Source organism: Carassius gibelio, chromosome A18 (assembly GCF_023724105.1).
Source record: "Carassius gibelio isolate Cgi1373 ecotype wild population from Czech Republic chromosome A18, carGib1.2-hapl.c, whole genome shotgun sequence".
Lineage (NCBI taxonomy): Eukaryota > Metazoa > Chordata > Actinopteri > Cypriniformes > Cyprinidae > Carassius > Carassius gibelio.
Genome location: NC_068388.1, coordinates 10,877,006 through 10,897,178, shown reverse-complemented (window position 1 = coordinate 10,897,178; position 20,173 = coordinate 10,877,006). Strand labels below are relative to the sequence as shown.

The 20,173-nt window shown below is 36.9% G+C and overlaps 3 protein-coding genes across 3 annotated transcripts in view; 1 reads left to right on the top strand and 2 right to left on the bottom strand.

The window, feature by feature from the left end:
• LOC127934441 (craniofacial development protein 1) overlaps nt 1-8,571 on the bottom strand; it is a 28,957-nt gene extending 20,386 nt beyond the window's left edge. The window contains exons 1-5 of the mRNA XM_052531821.1: nt 8,272-8,571; nt 7,475-7,607; nt 7,165-7,390; nt 6,751-6,881; nt 5,640-5,768 (exon numbers count right to left, since the gene is read on the bottom strand). Coding sequence (XP_052387781.1) covers nt 5,640-5,768; nt 6,751-6,881; nt 7,165-7,390; nt 7,475-7,607; nt 8,272-8,338 — 686 coding nt within the window. The 5' untranslated portion in view covers nt 8,339-8,571. The remainder of the gene's footprint in view (nt 1-5,639; nt 5,769-6,750; nt 6,882-7,164; nt 7,391-7,474; nt 7,608-8,271) is intronic.
• A 3,575-nt stretch (nt 8,572-12,146) lies between these two features.
• LOC127934759 (transmembrane protein 170A) lies at nt 12,147-15,937 on the top strand. The gene is made up of 3 exons (XM_052532339.1): nt 12,147-12,600; nt 13,450-13,620; nt 14,234-15,937. The coding sequence occupies exons 1-3, from the start codon at nt 12,456-12,458 to the stop codon at nt 14,362-14,364; spliced, it is 447 nt and encodes a 148-aa protein (XP_052388299.1). The 5' UTR covers nt 12,147-12,455; the 3' UTR covers nt 14,365-15,937.
• Nucleotides 15,938-16,513: 576 nt separating this feature from the next.
• LOC127934116 (capping protein, Arp2/3 and myosin-I linker protein 2) overlaps nt 16,514-20,173 on the bottom strand; it is a 36,967-nt gene continuing 33,307 nt past the window's right edge. The window contains exons 36-38 of the mRNA XM_052531280.1: nt 19,296-19,403; nt 17,132-17,236; nt 16,514-16,899 (exon numbers count right to left, since the gene is read on the bottom strand). Coding sequence (XP_052387240.1) covers nt 16,685-16,899; nt 17,132-17,236; nt 19,296-19,403 — 428 coding nt within the window. The 3' untranslated portion in view covers nt 16,514-16,684. The remainder of the gene's footprint in view (nt 16,900-17,131; nt 17,237-19,295; nt 19,404-20,173) is intronic.

The following is a 20,173-nucleotide window of genomic DNA, read 5'->3' as shown; positions in this document are numbered from 1 at the left end:
GGAGAAACCAAGCTCAGTTTGGGGGCCAGTTCTCCTCTGGCCAGAAGAAACTAGCATGGCGTTGTTTAATTCCAGGCATATAAAGGTATGTAAATACTAGGGCTGACCCCATAATAGTCGATTAACCTTTAGTCAACAAGAAGAAGCTTGGTCCAAATTTTGTTAGTTGAAAAAAAAAAAAAGGGTAATACATCTTTCGAATCCTTAAACCCTCTACATTTATTTATGGGCACTCACTTTAACAACAAAACATTGCACTTTTGTAAAATAAAGAAAAAAAAACAGGATGCACTTTCTGCCATCTAATCTAAACCATACGAAATTAGCAATCAGATGCATCCAATGTGGAGATGATGAGTCAGTGTCTCCGAATTAATCTCTTTAGCCGAAAACAATTAATGCATCTTAATCTTACTGTTTTTGCCTGACACATACATCATCACTACTACTGCCAGTGTGCTGTGGCAAGCTTTATGTATGCTTTTGAGCATTTATTCTGCAATGTAGGCAATTAAAGGCTCATTAGCATAATTTTAATGTTTTATAAATAAACTTGTGAATAGTCGACTAATGCTTAAAATGAACAACTACTAGTCAACCATAAAAATCTTTAGTCAAGAGCAGCCCTAGTGAACACGTAAGCTTTGACGAAGCATCCATTGTCCTTAAAGTACAGATTTGTTTGTGTGCTTTTGGGCGCTTACATGGAGCATCAGTCAAGTTCTGTGATAAGACCACAGAGACACTAGACAATCAATCAAGCAATCACTGGAGCTCAGAACAAGCATCAGTAAATCAGGCTGGTTCTGTGATCGATAGCACATAGACAATACAGAATTACACAACGCTACTCCACACTTGGACCACTAGCAGTGAGGTTAAATCAGTTTGTGGTGTTCATGTCTGGCATGCCCTAAAGGTTAATATTCACACGTTCATCCAAACTTACACACCGCCCACTTTTGCAACTTCACCTGCCAAAGAAAATGCACAGGTGGTCTTGAATATTTCTTACCAACCATGAAAATGTATTCAACATTTTTTTTCCATTTGCTGTCATTACATGGAGCTCTGAAGAAAAAAAAAAAAAAAGCCTAGGTCTCCTAAATAAACTATAACGGTACATATTTCACTAAGCAAAACAGGTTAGACTAACATTTTACAGTTCAATTAAACCTAGCAATGTTGCAGTTCCTAATAAAGTTACCAGCCAACTGGTGAGGAAATGCATTCCATTTACTTGCCAAATCCAATTTTTACTTGCATTTTGGCACTTGGTGAGAGTTCATTTTGATCCCTGTTCACACACCAGTGGGCTGCTGGGAAGAATCAACAGATGGAGGGATGAGGTGAGTCAGTGTGTGTGGAGGGAGAAAGAGACTGAAGATCTGTTTAGCATCACTTCAATAATCTGAATTCCTAACAAAATCACTGGCTCTGCCATCTTATAACATTTTCATATTTTTTGGCAACCACTGGGTTTATTCACGAAAAAGAAACAGAACGATTTGTTCTAATTCCATCAAATTTCAATTTACGCAAGAATGGCTTTACAAACGATTCACACTTAAATCGGTTCTTTAATGTTTTATCAATGAAGACCATTGTATATAAAAACGTTTTTAATAAAATACTGAACGTTAAATTTGCCATTTTTATCCGATTGATCAAACAAGAATCAATCTAATCGGTTAATCAACATTAACTGAAAATCAAAATAGTTGTCAGTCTCAGTTAGTTCTAGTTTTTTTTTTTTTGGTAACACTTTACAATAGTAATCAAGTAATCGACAGTAGTTAGCACATTAACTATACACACTACCGTAGATATTAGATATGTCTAAATATTAGATATACAGTATTGTTCAAAATAACAGCAGTACAATGTGACTAAGCAGAATAATCAAGGTTTTTAGTATATTTTTTATTGCTACGTGGCAAACAAGTTACCAGTAGGTTCAGTAGATTGTCAGAAAACAAACAAGACCCAGCATTCATGATATGCACGCTCTTAAGGCTGTGCAATTGGGCAATTAGTTGAAAGGGGTGTGTTCAAAAAAATAGCAGTGTCTACCTTTGACTGTACTAACTCAAAACTATTTTGTACAAACATTTTTTTTTTCTGGGATTTAGCAATCCTGTGAATCACTAAACTAATATTTAGTTGTATGACCACAGTTTTTTAAAACTGCTTGACATCTGTGTGGCATGGAGTCAACCAACTTGTGGCACCTCTCAGCTGTTATTCCACTCCATGATTCTTTAACAACATTCCACAATTCATTCACATTTCTTGGTTTTGCTTCAGAAACAGCATTTTTGATATCACCCCACAAGTTCTCAATTGGATTAAGGTCTGGAGATTGGGCTGGCCACTCCATAACATTAATTTTGTTGGTTTGGAACCAAGACTTTGCCTGTTTACTAGTGTGTTTTGGGTCATTGTCTTGTTGAAACAAACATTTCAAGGGCATGTCCTCTTCAAGTATTTTAACATATGCAAACTGATCCATGATCCCTGGTATGCGATAAATAGGCCCAACACCATAGTAGGAGAAACATGCCCATATCATGATGCTTGCACCTCCATGCTTCACTGTCTTCACTGTGTACTGTGGCTTGAATTCAGAGTTTGGGGGTCGTCTCACAAACTGCCTGTGGCCCTTGGACCCAAAAAGAACAATTTTACTCTCATCAGTCCACAAAATGTTCCTCCATTTCTCTTTAGGCCAGTTGATGTGTTCTTTGGCAAATTGTAACCTCTTCTGCACATGCCTTTTTTTTAACAGAGGGACTTTGCGGGGGATTCTTGAAAATAGATTAGCTTCACACAGACGTCTTCTAACTGTCACAGTACTTACAGGTAACTCCAGACTGTCTTTGATCATCCTGGAGGTGATCATTGGCTGAGCCTTTGCCATTCTGGTTATTCTTCTATCCATTTTGATGGTTGTCTTCCATTTTCTTCCACGTCTCTCTGGTTTTGCTCTCCATTTTAAGGCATTGGAGATCATTTTAGCTGAACAGCCTATCATTTTTTGCACCTCTTTATAGGTTTTCCCCTCTCTAATCAACTTTTTAATCAAAGTACGCTGTTCTTCTGAACAATGTCTTGAACGACCCATTTTCCTCAGCTTTCAAATGCATGTTCAACAAGTGTTGGCTTCATCCTTAAATAGGGGCCACCTGATTCACACCTGTTTCTTCACAAAATTGATGACCTCAGTGATTGAATGCCACACTGCTATTTTTTTGAACACACCCCTTTCAACTAATTCAACTAATTGCCCAATTGCACAGCCTTAAGAGCGTGCATATCATGAATGCTGGGTCTTGTTTGTTTTCTGACAATCTACTGAACCTACTGGTAACTTGTTTGCCATGTAGCAATAAAAAATATACGAAAAACCTTGATTATTCTGGTTAGTCACATTGTACTGCTATTATTTTGAACAATACTGTACACATGCTATTGTTCAAAAGTTTGAAGCTGGTTGCGATTTTTTAAATCTTTTTTAAAGAAGTCTCACCAAGGCTGCATTTATTTGATCAAAAGAATAAAATACTGTTACAATGTTAAATAACTGTTTTCTATTCTACTACATCTAAATGTAATTTATTCCTGTGAAGGCAAAGATGAAAATTCAGCACCCATTACTCATGATGTCACATGATGCTTTACAAATTATTCTATGCTCAAGAAACATTTCATATTTTTATCAATGTTGAACACAGATGTGCTGCCTAATATTTTTGTTTTAATGTGACATGTTTTTTTTCAGGATTTTTTCAGGAAGTTCAATTAATTTGTAACAATTTAAAAGTCTCTGCTCTCACATTTGAATGATTTTGTTTTGGACTTAGAATGGTGGTGTATAATAAGTTATTTGTATCGCTTAACAATATGTAACATTTAGTATTAATGTGTATTTAAACAAACAAATAAAAAATATATAACATTTATCATGTTTATAAACAAAGCATAGAAATTTACGGTAACCTAGATTATTTTTTTCTTTAATTTTTAATGCCATGTCAGCTTATATGGCTATGTTCATGGTGAGAGCCAGGTTTAGTTATTCAAAATTAAACCCAAATAAGATCTTTTACCTTTTCAAAAGTATTTAACAGAATAAAACAGTTTCTCACAGGGGTAGAATTAAAATTTGTGTGCAAGTCTTGATTGTCCAATCCAACATCGCGTGTAAATGACTTGATGCCAGCAATTATTGAAATAGAATGTTATTTTTCCAAAATAAAATTTTCTTTCAAGTTATTTTAACCTAGAATAATAAATGCTTTGTGCTTTGTGATAACTAATACTTTAAATGTTAATATTTACTGTAAAGGGTTACCATTTTACATAATGAAGGTAACCCTTTTTCCCACTGCTCCGGGTGTGTGTTTGTTCACTACTCACTGCTGTGTGTGTGTGCTCTTGGATGGGTTAAATGCAGAGCACAAATTCCAAGTTTGGTACATCATACTTGGCTACACATCACGTCAATTTCACTTTCTTTCATTTTTAATTATGCCAACCAAAGCTAAAAAGTAAGATCTGTGCGTACGGAAAGGGCAGGAAACTAAATGCAGGAGAAGGAAGAAGCGTATGTATTACCCTCATCAGCAGTTCTGCATTGAGGCGAAGTACGACACTGTTAAGTAAAGAAACAGAGAGCCACTGTGCCTGTATGTGAGAAAGAGCACCACAGTGCTGACTCAAGCCCTCTAACCTCAAATCACACAAAACAGGCTTAAAGGAAGAGAAGGAGAAGCGAGTGAATACTGGAGACAGGTACCCTTTGTGTTTAGGCTCCTGCAGTGCCTAGTTTAAGCGGAAACCCAGCTGTGTTGGAGCTGAACAGCCATTGGAATATGAAGAGGCCTGATTTAAAGTCACACTGATTTTAAGCAATGATATGCAAGCACTAAGAAGCCATAGAATCAAAAACAGACACGGACAGTTTAGCAGAGGCCGAGTGAATATTGAGTATTTTAAGCGTGGACATTAAGCGATAGTTATTTGGATGATGAAGGGATGAGATAGGTGGGGTTAAAGCTGCTTTCCTGCTCCGCAAACCAACGCCCCATACTGTATATCCTGTGCAAGGAAAAAATATGACTTCCTGTTCAGCAAACATTCACAATCTCAGAGGACAGACGAGAGTGTCTGTCCAAAATAACCCTATGTGAGGAGTGGTGAAGTGGTCTGGACTATAGTGGCCATTAATGAGAACTTTAGAGGAAATGCAACCCGTACGCACACATCTGTGCAGACTGTGGCTCAAACATATTTGTGTGTCATCGCTGCTTTCCCCTACAGGCAGATATGGAATTACAGAGGATCAAAGACTCGCTATCATAGCTGTCAGAGATCAATGACACGTCTGACATTCCCTCTAGCCCTGCACGGCAAACACACACAGACGTCTCCATCCATTTACCAGCACCAACCACACTGAAGGAGGAGATCACATCTAATTACTGTAATATAACGACATCAATAACAAAGAATTAATTATGGTCTAAGCTTTGTTTCATTAATTAACTGACACAATGGTTGTAAACTGTAATTTTGCATATACTGAGAAGGAACAGAAGAACAAAACGCAGGACTAAAGGGATGCACCGGGGTGGTACCTGGATCCAGAGGAGAGCGATACGGATGGCTGTGGCCCAGAGGACTCTTCTTTCTCCTTTAGGACCTTATCCTCCTTCTTCAGAAAACTCTTGGCCTCTCGTGAGTCTGCGTCCACCTCTTTGGTGACCCTGCAGACCACAGCATAAGATATAATGCTCAAAATACTCACTATGCATTTTAAATTCTTCAAAAACAAAACTAGTATATATATAAAGAGAGAGAGAGAGAGAGAGTATATATGTGACCCGGGAACACAAAACCTGTCTTAAGTGGCTGGAGTATATTTTTAGCAATAGCCAAAAAAAAAAAAACTTTGTATGGGTCAGAATTATAGATTTTTCTTTTATGCCAAAAATCATTAGGATATCAAGTAAAGATCATGTTCCATGAAGATATTTTGTAAATTTCCTACCGTAAATACATCAAGACTTAATATTTGATTAGTAATACGCATTGCTAAGAATTCATTTGGACAAATTCAAAGGTGATTTTCTCAGTATTTAGATTTTTTTCCAGATTTTCTCAGTATTCCAGCTTTTCAAATAGTCATATCTTGGCCAAATATTGTCCAATCCTAATAAACCATACATTAATGGAAATGTTATTTATTCAGCTTTCAGATTTTGTATAAATCTTAATTTCTGAAAATTGACCCTTAAGACTGGTTTTGTGGTCCAGGGTCACGTATATAGTATTTAAAGAAGAGTTTTCTGGTTGTCAAATATCAGTGAACTTACAACTGGCTTTATTTATTTGCAGATGGCACTAGCAAAATTGTAAGCATCAAAAGTCTCCAAATATGTTTGGAGTATGAATTGGAATTAATTATTGAGAAGCAGCAATAATACGCTATACAATCTAAGATGGGAATACAGCGTCATAATTAAATTATTAAATGACAACATTCACTGAAATTGCCCAAATATTTCTATATGTTTTTTTTTACTTAATAAATAACAGGTACTTATTTACTAAACTTCCTATTTGAACAAACTACCGTTTTTCTGATGCATTGTTTAGATGTTCACCTCTCACTCTAATTAATGAACGCGTGCTGCCATCTGGTGGCCATTTGAAAGTAATACAGTTTCAAAAGACTGTTCCACTTACCGAACCTCTTCTCCTGCAAAGTCAAACACCTTGGTGATTGTGATTTTGGAGGATTCTTTTGGTTTGTCCTCCTGCTGCTGAGATGCTGTCGAGGGTTTACTGGTCTTATCTGTATCAGTCGTAGATGTGAACTATAAGAGATACAAACAAAAACATTAACATTAGTCTAAGAGATTTAAATAAAACACAAGCACAGAACATAAAATTTAAATTACATTTCATTTTATGAATTTAAATTATGTAATGCCTTTTGACTGTAGTATCATGACTACCAAGAAACTAAACCAAAAACACAAAGCCACCCCAAAATGTTTCACATCAGCCCAAATGGAGCCAACACAGAAATTGAATGTTAGTACATTAAAATTGAAAACCATAAATTTTCTTACTTCATTTTCTTGAGTTGATGGTTACCTGCTGAGAGTCCACACATGGAGGTGCTGCTTTGGGTCGAGGGCCAACATCACTCAAAAAACTAGCCCAAAGATCATCTGCTTTCTTCTTATGTTTCTCTGCAATGTCCTCTTGAGACTGAACGTGACTGAAATGATCCTCTTCTGCGTTATCTTCACCTTTCTGTTGGTCTGCTGAACCACCTTCATCATTTTCTTCTAGTTTGAGTCCTCCTTTTTTCCTTTTCCTTTTTAAATATGGAGAAAGTGAGAAACATTTCCCTTACAATCAGTTTTACATTGGTTTCAAATATACAACAGTAGTATGATACCTCATGGGGATGTTTGCTTTAGATTTCTTCTTCATCTTCTTTACTTGCTCTGACTGCTGTGCGATGTGATCCTCCCCTTCCAGTGCATCCTCCTTTACACATTCATTCATGTCATCCTCGCTCAGGTTATCATCTGATAAATTCAAGAAAAAAATGAAACTAATGTGAATGCATTTGTGCCTAATGTTCTCTACGAGTCTCTGAAGCACTGTTGGCTGAAGAGAAGAAACTCTAAATACTACTATAATTACTTTCAATAACTTAAAAGTAAACTACACATTTTAAAATTCTTAGAAGAAGTAAAATGTGTAGTGGCAGGTTTTCTAATTATTTGACCTTACATCCTCTACTAATGAGAATTTTTCTCATATTTTAGTTATGAAAAGTGATTGATTAATGGCAGAATGTCCTCTCTTCTAGTTCTACAATTCTTCCTCTCTGTACCAGTTCCACCCACTAAAGAGCCCTAATCTAGTTCATGATGAAAATCAATTTATTGTCCTTCTAAGTTAAAGACCATGGAAGATATTGTGTTCATGTGCAAGAAATACAGGACCATAAAAGACCAGCAGGGCTCTTGGTGAATTATATCAGTAATTTATTAAATCATTGCCATCATTCTCAGAGCCAAATAAACCTATTTCAGAGAAGTTAACATATTAACTATTGCTTGGATCTTTATAATGCCAAAACTGGGCATATAAAGAGCACAAGTACGTACGAGTTAGCTTACCGTAGCTACAACGGAGCTCTTGCTTATACACTATCATGCTAAACTTCATGCTAAAATCTCTTACCAGAAGGGACGTAGTCTTCATCTTCATTTGAAGAATAACCATCCGAGTCGTAATCCGAATAATTCATCTTTATTTCTCCGTGTGATGCGCTGTATTAGCTGCTTAATCAAAAAAGGACTCCGATAATAACTAGATGAACCCAAATGATGAAAAGATGCAGCTAACCTGCTAGCTAGAAGCACTTCCCAGCATGTTAGCTTGCTAGCAATATCTGATCTATAAAAGCTTCATCTAACTACATCCATTAATAACTGTCGTTTCTTTTCAGAAAGAGTGTACCAACTTTGAGCTAAAAAAAAATAATAATAATAATAATAATAATAAAAATGACAGAAGAGTTTGGTTCCAAAACGCCATAACTCCATTTTGATTCATCATTTGAGTAAAAATGTGTTTTCTTTATCAAGAATGAAAGGTGAAAACCACTATTTTTTGTTTCAAACTTTCAAATAGCATCTTTAGGTTATAATTACAAAAATTCTGAAATGTAAATCCAGGTTTTGGTTTTCAAAGATTTATACAATTTTGTTATTTTTTTCTCAAAATGCAGTAAAACCATTGACTCAATATGAAAGTTATTTTTCATGAAAATACACAACATAGTAAGTTGATACACATATGACAGCCTCTGAATTTGGTCAATACTAATCTTATATACAGGCAAGGGACTAAAAATACATTCATCAGTCATCGCTTCCAAAATGAATTCAACGGGTTTTCTTAATGCTATAAATTAATTACAGCAATAAAATACAAAATACAGTACACGTAGCATGGGCTTTTAAATAATATAATAAATAAAAAGAAAACATATATAGAATAGAGCAAGCTAGTGTTAGAGGTCTTTACACACACACACACACACACACACACATATATACATATACATATATATATATATATATATATATATATATATATATATATATATATATATATACACACACACACACACACACACACAATTGCATAATAAATGAAAAGAGAATAGAATACAAAAAGATTAGAAGGGAGTTAGATTTTTTTAAAGAATAGAATTAGAATAGTGAGTGTTAAAGTTAGAGGGTCAAATAAAGAAGTAAGAGATGGGTTAAGCCGTTTCTTGAAGATGGCTGAGGACTCAGCTGCTCGGATTGAGTTGGGGAGGTCATTGCACCAGGAGGGAACATTTAATTTAAAAGTGCGTAAAAGTGACTTTGTGCTTCTTTGGGATGGCACAATCAATCAACGTTCACTTGCAGAACACCAGCTTCTAGACATAAGTCTGAAGTAACAAATTTAGGTAAATGGGTGCAGAGCCAGTGGTAGTTCAAGTAATTCAAGCAATGAAAGTAAGAAATACCCATGTATGAGTTTTTAAGGTTTTATATTCCTTGCACAAGCAATGTGCTTTTCTAAATATCTTCTAATATTTCTGTGCGAGCTCAAATGTTCTATTATACAACAGTGTCACACAGTGTTTCGTTTATTTAAAGGGGGGGGTACAATGGTGTTTCATGTATTCAGAGTTTTTCACCGTGTTAAAGAGATGGATTCTCATGCTAAAAATGGCCAAAGTTTTAAAAAATAATTTAGAAGAATGATTGAGAATGTCTGTGCCGAAAATCTTACTGCTGGGTTGGTACAAGTTTCGGCTGGGTTTTTTGATCACGGATCTAATGACGTAGACGAGAACGGAAGTCCTTATATGAGCATTTCTCCCAGAAAAGCATGCCCGTGCACACACATTGACCTGAGGAGAGCGAGACCACGCACATCAACACGCTTCAAAATCTTTGCCAGCGCTGCATAGGATTTGTTCGAGAATGCCTCCAAATAAGTGCGTTTTTGGATGTGAGGGAAAGTTTACCGTGTTCAGCTTCCCCAAGAACCAATCGTTATATGAACAGTGGATGCGTTGGTTTTTCCGGGGCAGCAACGGAGTGTATCAAGTGCCTCTGAGTGTTCTGGTCATTTGAGTGACGAATGTTTTATAAACAAGGCCCAAGTCAACGCTGGATTTGCACATCGTTTGCTATTACAACACGGAGCCGTACCTGTGATAAAAGACCCCATTCATGTAGTACAATTGCATCAGATTTCTGTATTTTGTTGGAAATCAGCACATTACTGAATATATGTTAATAGAAACAACACAAAACATCCGCTCACGGCATGCCTCCAGCTCTGCTTTTTCTAGAAAGAATAGGAAAGGTTTATTTTTCTTTTATAAATATGATAAAACTAAAGACCTTTTGGATATATGAAGGATGCAGTACTACTCTATAGGTACTCAAGATTAACATGAGATTAGGTAAAACTGTGTATGTTATGTACCCTTTAAATTAATCAGATTTTAAACGAATGGAGTGAGCGAGGGATTCAACAGTCCATTCAGATGGTTCGTTGCTAATTAAATTAGCAATTTTGAACCAATCGTTTGGTTTGAATGATTCAACAAATCATTAAAACTTGGACTTGCTGCCACCCCCTGGAAGATTTATTGTCATCGTTATTTATCCATGACATTCCTAAACCAGACAAGGTGTCAGCACTACAAGCACAACATTTTTTCAATTTCAGGCACCAGGAGGAAAAAAATTGTATAAATAGCAGTTCATTTAATAAGGCTAGTTTTAATTAAATAAAAACCTTTTTGGAACAAATATTGAAATCATTATGTAAAATTAAATATGAGACCCTAAAAAAAATGAAGAAAAAACTGACCACCCCCCTGAAATATTTTTACAATTCGACCACTGAAATACGGTCAAGAATGGATTATATTCTGCCTTCCTGGCTCTACTATTTTATTTATTTGTATAATATTCAAATGTTCACTTACCAAATGTGTGCTAAATACAGTGATAGAAAATATTTATTAAATATTTATTAAAAACAATATCAGCAATTGCAATTATATATATGTGGGTCAAAGACTTTAAGATGTCCGCATGAAAAGAAATGTACAAAGGTGATTTTGTGTCCATAAAAAGCACATTAAATGTAAGTAAAATGTCTACTTTTAAGGCTTCAAATAAGTTTTTGAAGAATAAAATGTCAACATTTGGTTGAAATAATGTTACATTGTAATTAAGTGTAACACAATATTTATGCAAAAAGTCAAACAACATGCTTATTCTGATGTGTATATATTAAAATATCTAAATGAATAATGGAGCATGCTAAATTTTATTGTGCTTTAAATTAGTAAAAAAAAATCTTACTGACAAATGTGCAAAACCTAAGATAGTGGCACATGTTAAAAATTTAAAATTACAACTCATTAGTATTTGGGGTGAAAGTAATTAGTCTTTTAATATGCCAAAAATATATTCTTGTTGTAAATATGCCTGACAAGATTGTTACACTGAATGACATTTTACTGGGTGTCTTCTGTAAATCAGGGGAAAATGTATGATATTTATTTTTTGCTCAGAAAAACAAAAACAAAATTGCAATTAAGTAAAACAGAGAACTTTTAGCATTTATGTTTTGGGGGGGGGGGGGGACTACAACAGTTTAAAGCAGTATTACATTTTTTTTTATGCTTAAACACTTTGACCCATATATATATATATATATATATATATATATATATATATATATATATATATATATATATATATATATATATATATATAAACCTGGTTATTATTAAAGCTAATTCAATTATCTTTTACACGTAGCTACCAGCCTTATGCAAAGAAAAAAAACTATAATAAACTGGATAATTATATAGATTATGGACAGACCACAACATAAGATGTACATAAAATCAAATAAAATCATTAAAACCACAACTTATTTTCAATTTATTCATTTCAGATTAAATTTTCACATTCTATCCATATGACATGCGAATCTGTTTTTACGGATACCAAGAAGGGCCAGACTCTACAAACCGTATAGGCCCCGCCCATAAGCCTGAAGCAAATCGCAGGTGACAGCAAGATTATCTCAAACCCGACAAAGTTGTGGTCGTTAAAACTATATTTTTCTCGGTTTTGAACGGTGTTGTAGAACACTCTTAGGTTGACCGTGCTTTCAGTGTAATGAAAGTAAATCCGAGCACTCATCGCGTTTCCGCAGTTCAAATGGACGTTTATGCAGATGGATTAGCATCTGTGCTAAAAACAAACGCTCAGCTCAACCCCACATCCCTTTTCTAATGCTGTTATTCAGATTTGACACTTTCCTCACGCATGATCGCAGCGTTGATCGTAAGAGAAATGCAGGAGGAATATCGTGAAGTAGGATTCGTGAAACAGATCCTTAGTTTGAATTTGGTGCCGAGGAAAAATGTCACCAACTGCGGGAGGAACGACACGTCTCTGTGCGATTTCTCCGGTGAGTGTTTAACGTTAACTGTAGCAGGCATCACACATCATTCCGATCGGCTTATGTTTGTACTACTATCAGACATTATTATTGTGTTTTATGGTTTGCATTGCAATGAAAAGGTGTCAAGTTTTCAGACTGATAATGGGTTAGCAACTAATGCTAATGTGTTAGCTTGACCAGCTAATGTGTTTGCTAAATTTATGGAGTAAGTTAACTCAGAGAAGGCGATCACAGTTATAAATGTCTGTCTGTTTTTATCTGCATACTAGTAGTTATATCTGTCTGTAAGAATAGACAGACAGACAGTAAGTAAGACAGAAGACAGGTAGATAAACAGACAGAATGACAGATATTATCACAGGTGGATATCTATCTATCTGTCCGTTGTTCTAAGACAGACGGAATCAACCTTTAGACAGACAGAGCGACAGTTATTGTCTATCTATTGGCCTGTCGTTCTGTCTTCTCCATCCATCTGTCTGGTCTGTCTCCCTCTATTTATAAATCAATCCTTCCATGTATTGTCTGTTTAACCACCTATGAGTCTACCTGTCTACCCATTACTTCATCCATCTCTCTACCTGTCTGTCAATCTGTCTTCTTCAAGTTGTGTGATGGAAATATGTTTTAATTTATATATATATATATATATATATATATATATATATATATATATAATTTCATATAACAGGTCTGTATTATAACTAATGATGCTTCACCACTAACAAATAGTCTTAATTTCCACAGTGCCAGTCATAAGGTTACGTGGGAGAGGTTGACATCACAGGTGTGGGAAGGATTGATAAGACTGTTGGCTGATCTTCAGGCTTTAAATGTGATGTCTTGCTTTGGCAGAGATGTGGTATGGGGTGTTCCTGTGGGCCGTTGTCTCCTCATTGGTTTTCCACCTGCCTGCTGCGCTCCTGGCTCTGGCAACCCTCCGCAGACATAAGATGGCACGATTTTTCCCAGTCGGAATCCTGCTCATGGGCATCATCGGCCCGCTGTTTGGAGGGGTTCTCACTAGTATGTAGATTTTTTTTTTTTTTTTTTTCTGGTTCTAGTTTCTAGATCTAGTTATAATGAATAAGATATGCATCTAGACCAGGGGTGTCCAGTCCAGCTCTTGAAGGACCACTGTCCTGCAGAGTTTAGCTCCGAGCCCAATTAAACCCACCTGAACCAAAGTTTTAAGTGACGTGACATACAGCCAGGTATGGTGACCCATACTCAGAATTCGTGCTCTGCATTTAACCCATCCAAAGTGCACACACACACAAACCATGAACACACACCACCCAGAACAGTGGGCAGCCATTTATGCCGCAGCACCCAGGGAGCAGTTGGGGGTTCGGGGCCTTGTTCAAGGTTACCTAAGTCGTGGTATTGCCGGCCCAAGACTCAAACCCACAACCCTAGGGTTAGGAGTCAAACTCTCTAACCACTAGGCCACGACTTCCCCATTCTCAAGGTATTAAGATTACTACAATCTTCCACGTAGATATGTTGAGGTTTGCCTTCCAGGACCAGGACTGGACACCCATGATCTAGACATACTAAATGTATTTAATCTTTTATTGGGACATATATTGATTAAATATTCACTAAATATAATACTTATTATACAAATGTATTACAGGTGCAGCCATAGCAGGAGTTTATAAGGCGGCTGGGAAGAGCATGTACTCCTTGGAGGCCTTGGTGTTTGGAGTGGGACAGTCGTTGTGTGTTTTTATCATCTCCTTCTTCAGAGTGCTGGCTACCCTGTAGCACTGAGACATTAGCACACCAGGCTGCCAACATAAGGAGAGGAAGCAGTTCAGTCATCTGGGCGTCATATGCAAAACATAGAGGCCTTACTTCCCAAGCAGTCCCAACAACTTGTTTCCTTTGATACAGAACATTGGTATTTTTCCCAAACGGGTTTCTGATGAGTTCTTCGAGTAACATGGGACTTTTCATTTGAAAATGAAAATTACAAGCTACCTTTAAAAAAAGAACTAGCCTTGTATTACAGGTGGAGTCATCTTGCACATATGTTTTTTTTTATTAATCATTATAATTGATATTTTGTTGTTAGTTTCTTTTCATTTTCCTACACTAATTCTGTCTTTTTATAAAGTTTCTGGATGAGGCAAAGACTCATTTGATGTACATACTAAAGCCCATTTATGCTTCAGAGGAACAATTTGCATTCACTTTGCACTGATTATATGAATCCATTAGGCCAAAGGCTAGAAATCTAAATTTGTTTCTCTGCTTCACAATGTTTTATATGTATTTTGCCTCTGATTGTGGGCATATTTGATGAGATTACAGTTAAATACACTTTGTGTGTGGACTTTGACATTGTAATCGTTTCACAGCATAAGATTTCCTGCTGGAGTTAAGTGGCTTTGGTTGGTTAAATTACATATTTGTGACCCGTTTTTACATTTAAAGTCATTAAGAGTTAGTTTTTCAAGTGGGCTCCTGGATTTGGCCTTCACATTGTTATTTCTGTATATATTTGAGCAGCCTCACCTCTTATGCCTAACATGTGAATGTAAAACAGATTTCAGCTGAATCCATCGTTTAAACCTTCACCAAAGAAATTATAACACTATACTTCATTCGTTATATGTCGCAGACACTGTTATTTTTAGTAGAGGAAGCTCATTTGGAAAGATAAGAGTTACTATAGAATGTACAAAATTATAATCTGACTGAAACCCAAGTTTATGTACAGAAGTATATAAAATAAGATGCTATAAAACGTGTGTACTCACACATGTAGATGTTCTCCTTATCTTCTACAGCAACTACATTATAAGCAAGAGGTGTAATTCTGAAACCAATATGATCGTAACACACAGTAGCAGAGTTTTTAGATTTATCTGAGGAATTACCTAAACCAAACTTATTTCTCTAATATTAGTTTCACATTTCTTCAGTATAAGCATTTGCAGACTTGTGTTTCTCCCATATTGCAAGCCCTCAGGAAGTTTCATTCAAATCTCTTGTGGTGTGAGTTAATGTAAATCAGATTCATTATTTCCGACTGGAGCGCTAATATTAATGGGACGCACTGAAAGCTATGCTTTATTCCTCTGAGCCTATGGTCTCTCAATTGCACAAATGGATTTATTTTTCTAAAGTCCAACCATTCATTGTGGAGTGACTGCTCTTTGTTTTAGTTGTTTGTCTTTGATTGTATGTTATTTTTGAGAAAAGGATTTACTCTTTAAAATGTGATATTTTCAGTTGTTGTTTTTGTTTCTGGGACAATTTAATTTTCTTATTGTATAATAAGTGCCAATTGCTAGTATTTTAATGAAATAAAATGGTTTAGATTATAATAACACTACCTTGTTTTGCTATTGTGATTTGCTGTCCTGTGGTTTGGGGTGTAATGTGTTGCCCAGGAAGAGGGCAGCTTCTGTGTTCTCCAGCACTTCCATGGTCACAGATGGCTCTCCTGTGTTCCATTAACATTGACCAGCCAGATCTCCACAACAGCCACTTGCTGTGCACTGGAGGGAGTAACATGCTGTAGAAACACCCGTGGAATGATGACTCAAATCATGTACGCTTTTCTGTTAACAGAGGCCTGGTTAAACTAGAATAAAACAACATTATAATTAGTGTAGAACAGTATTTTTGAATATAGGAGAACTGTTATTTACCATAACAGGTTTGAATACACTGATTTTAGTGTTATTAGTTTGCATAATTACTGTAAATATAAGGGGCAGGGGGTGTATGTCATGTATGACCCGAAAGGACAACCAAAATGTGAGTGTCATTACATTTACTAACTAAATCCCTACTAAGCATTTTATTGCCAAACTTCTTCTGAGTTGAGCCAGGAGGAAACCATGTTTTTGAGAAAGGAAAGAGACAAGCATGTTCACAAATATAAAAAAGCAAGGACTCATAATGACACAACAGAATTCACTTTTTAATCATTATTAACAAGTATAGGTATTCATTTACTCTTCTTTTTTTTCTTTTTCTTTTTTTAAACGTATTTGTTCATAATTCATTCTTTTGTACATAATCCGGCGTGCAAGGCAAAGGTACACATGATAGAAAATAGATTTGCGCAGGGTCAGTCCATGTGTGTCTCAGGTGAGGGGGATTCAGTTCTTTGGTCTGATGTTTCTCCCTGCGTTGTGTGCTCCTCTGAGACCGTCTCCCCCCTCTCCTGGTTGGTCACTTGCTCGCCGAGCCCGGGTGGGCTCTGCTCTGATTGGCTGACTGTGACTGTTGTGCTGTCCGTCTCATCGACCTGTCCAGTGCTGTTCTCCTTCTCCCCAGCTTTCCCTGTGAATGCACATGATGGACACGTAAGCATGATATCTAATCGAACTACTGCCAAAACTGTATGAATAATGTCTCTGTATGAGTTTAGTACACAAATATCTCATGCACACGATATATTCATATTAAAATTCTATAGAAAGTTACTATTTAGGTACATGTTCAAATGCATCTATATACATCTTAGGTTTCTTCTGGTGGTGATGGAGTAGAGTTGATCTGTTCCTCCACTCACCTTCCTCACCCTCTGGTAAATCCTCTGAGCAGGGCGTCAGTTCCCCCAGGTTCACTCTCTTCTGCCCCGGTGACCTCTGCCGTCTTGGCAGCGCAGCCTTTAGCTCTAAGAGGGACATAATAACAACTGCCATCATTGAAAAGTGACATACAGTAGATTTGTATGTTTTATGTTACATTTGTTTTTCAGAGAGATTTTTTGGTATTAAGTAATGCAAGTAATTAGGACTGTAATCTAATTACACTCTTGTAGATGTAATTCGTAGCTTGTAATTATTTACTATCTGAGAGTAACCCAACACTGATCACAGTGTGCACACACACAAAAAATAAGCTGTTTAAACGTTGATAATAATAATAAATATTTCTTGAGTGCCAAATCAGCATATCAAAATGATTTCTGAAAGATCATTTGACATTGAAGAATGGAGTAATGACTGGAATAAGTTACATTTTAAAAACATGTTAAATTAGAAAACATTTTAAAATTGTAATAATATGTCACAATTTTACTGTATTTTTTTAATCAAATAAAGGCAGCTTTTATGAGCACAAGAAACTTATTTCAAAAACATCCAAAACTTTTTGACTGAGTATAGTACATATATGGCCAAAAGTTTTGGAAGTGACATACATTTAGTTTTTTTGCAAAGTTTGCTTCTTAGGCTGTTGTGGTGTTCATTCACAACATTTCTAGATTATTGTGTAGCGTGATCAGATGCATTTTAAATAATTGCTAAAAGCTTAATTGGCCAATAAAATTACTTTTAACAATAAACAATTTTTACAGTTTTTTGATCCTGACACAAAATGACCAGCTAAAATTAACTGACTAATCATATCAGCAGCACATATGAAAGCGTGAATAAGTACTAGTCAGGTAAAATCACTCTCATACTAATTAGATTGTACAAGCAGACTGATAAAACACAGCCTCACAAGCAAGGGAATTCCTACAAAGAATATTGCACCTGAAAGAACCATTTACCAGGTCATCAAGAACTTCAAGAAGAGAGGTTTGACTGCAGTGAAGAAGTCTTCAGTCCTGCAAGCGCCAGGACCGTCTCCTCCTGAGGGGTCAGCTACAGAATCATGTCTCCAGCTGTGCAGAGCTTGCTCAGGAATGGCAGCACGTTGGTGTGAGCACATCTGCACACACAGTGAACCCAAGACTTTTGGACCACCGCCTGGTGTCAAAAAATGCAGCAAAGAAGCCACTTCTCTCCAAGAAAATCATCTAGGACAGACTGAAATTCTGCAGGAAGTATACAAGGATTGGACAGCAGAAGACTGGTGCAAAGTTATTTCCTCTGTTTTGGACATGTGGAAAAAGGATAGTTCGGAGAAGAAAAGGTGAACGCTACCATGAGTCCTTAGACGTGCCAACAGTGAAGCCACCTGAGAGCATCCATGTGTGGGGTTGCTTTTCAACCAAGAGATTGGGCTCTCTCATAATTCTGCCCAAAAACACTGCAGTGAATAAAGAATGGTATCGAGACGTCCCGAAAGAGTGACTTCTTCCAACCATCCATGAGCAATTCGGTGATGACCTGTGCATTTTCCAGCATGATGGACCACCATGTCACAAAGAGTGGCTCGAAGACCATGGCCAGGCAACTCCCCGGATCTCAATCCCATAGAGAACCTGTGGTCAGTCCTCAAAAGGCCAGCGGACAAGCAGAAGCCCACTAATAATGATCAACTCTCTGAGAACAAATAATGCAAGACTGGATTGCCATAAGTCAGGATTTAGTTCAGAAGCTAATATACAGCAGACCAGAGTAAACTGCAGAGGTTATGGACAACAAGGGTCAACACATATTTTTGCCAATAAAAGCCTTTAATATGCTTATTGTTTTTCAATATGCCATAGAAACATGGACAAATAATCTACAAATACTGAAGCAGCAAACTTTGCAAATCACAAAATTTATGTCACTGCCAAAACTTTTGCCCATGACTGTGTATATGTCACATTCTGTCACTAGTATGAGAATGTCCAGCCTCCTATTAATACCTGACCAGCAATAACAACAGCAGCTCTTCTTCAAAACATCGCTCTCATTGAACATGAATAGGATTATTCAGAGCGCTGTTCAGAAACACGTGATTGTGAATGCAACTGACATATTGTGAGTGACAGATACGAGACATCAGAGGCTCACCCTCAGGGTCAAGCATGGCAGCGTGTTGGAGGAGAGCGTCCTCGTGGACAGACACAGCACGCCGCTGGGGAGAGGGCTTCATGCGGGGCCGTGGGATAGGGAGGGTCTCTATGAGAGGAAATATGGTCAGACTGTGTCCGTTCTTATAAAAGACATGCACACAATTCAGCACAGGGTCTTTGAGGCTGTTTTATGACTTTTATTAGATAGGACAGGGAGACCTGACGGTAGGAATGGGGAAAATCAGGAATCAATACAATCAGGATTCAAACCTGGGACCCTTTATGAGTGTGTGTGCAACTGCTCCACCACAGATATGAACATCGCAAGGTTGTTCATAACAGATTCACGAATGAGAAAAAGATCTGTATCGGGATGTATGGATGTAGGGTGGAACTTGAATGGAAATGGCAGGCTGCTCACAGAAAACGCTGACACATTCACAACACTTGATACCACCAGGGGATGTTCAGCTTATCACATTATCACAATATTCATATTCTCAGTTATGCGGTTATTGCACTAAGATAACATTTGGAGCTACAAAGAGTATTCCGGACCAACACTCGAAGAATGAATGCATTTTCATCAGGGCCCATTTGCTGTTTCGGCGTCACAAGCATTGAATTACACGACTGATGAGACAGGGCTAACTGAATTGTGCTCGGCCAAGCCCTGTAAGAGCTGGCAGACTCGGAGAGCTTCGAGATCAGCCATCGAGGGAGGTGTTAAATGAAAACAGACACTAGTTGAGTCATTATGTGGCCCTACTTTCGTATTGGAAATTTGTTTAGACAGTGATGGATATCATAGAGGCCGGGCGTGAGTGCATGCATGAAGCAAAGTGAAATGTAAGAAAGAGAAGAGAAAATAGATAG

Bases quoted from the DNA above. Each gene is read 5' to 3' on its own strand.
- LOC127934759 (XM_052532339.1), top strand. From the start codon at position 12,456: ATGATCGCAGCGTTGATCGTAAGAGAAATGCAGGAGGAATATCGTGAA. The intron at 12,601-13,449 runs GTGAGTGTTTAA...TTGCTTTGGCAG, and splicing joins GTCTCTGTGCGATTTCTCCG to AGATGTGGTATGGGGTGTTC. The intron at 13,621-14,233 runs GTATGTAGATTT...AATGTATTACAG, and splicing joins GTTTGGAGGGGTTCTCACTA to GTGCAGCCATAGCAGGAGTT.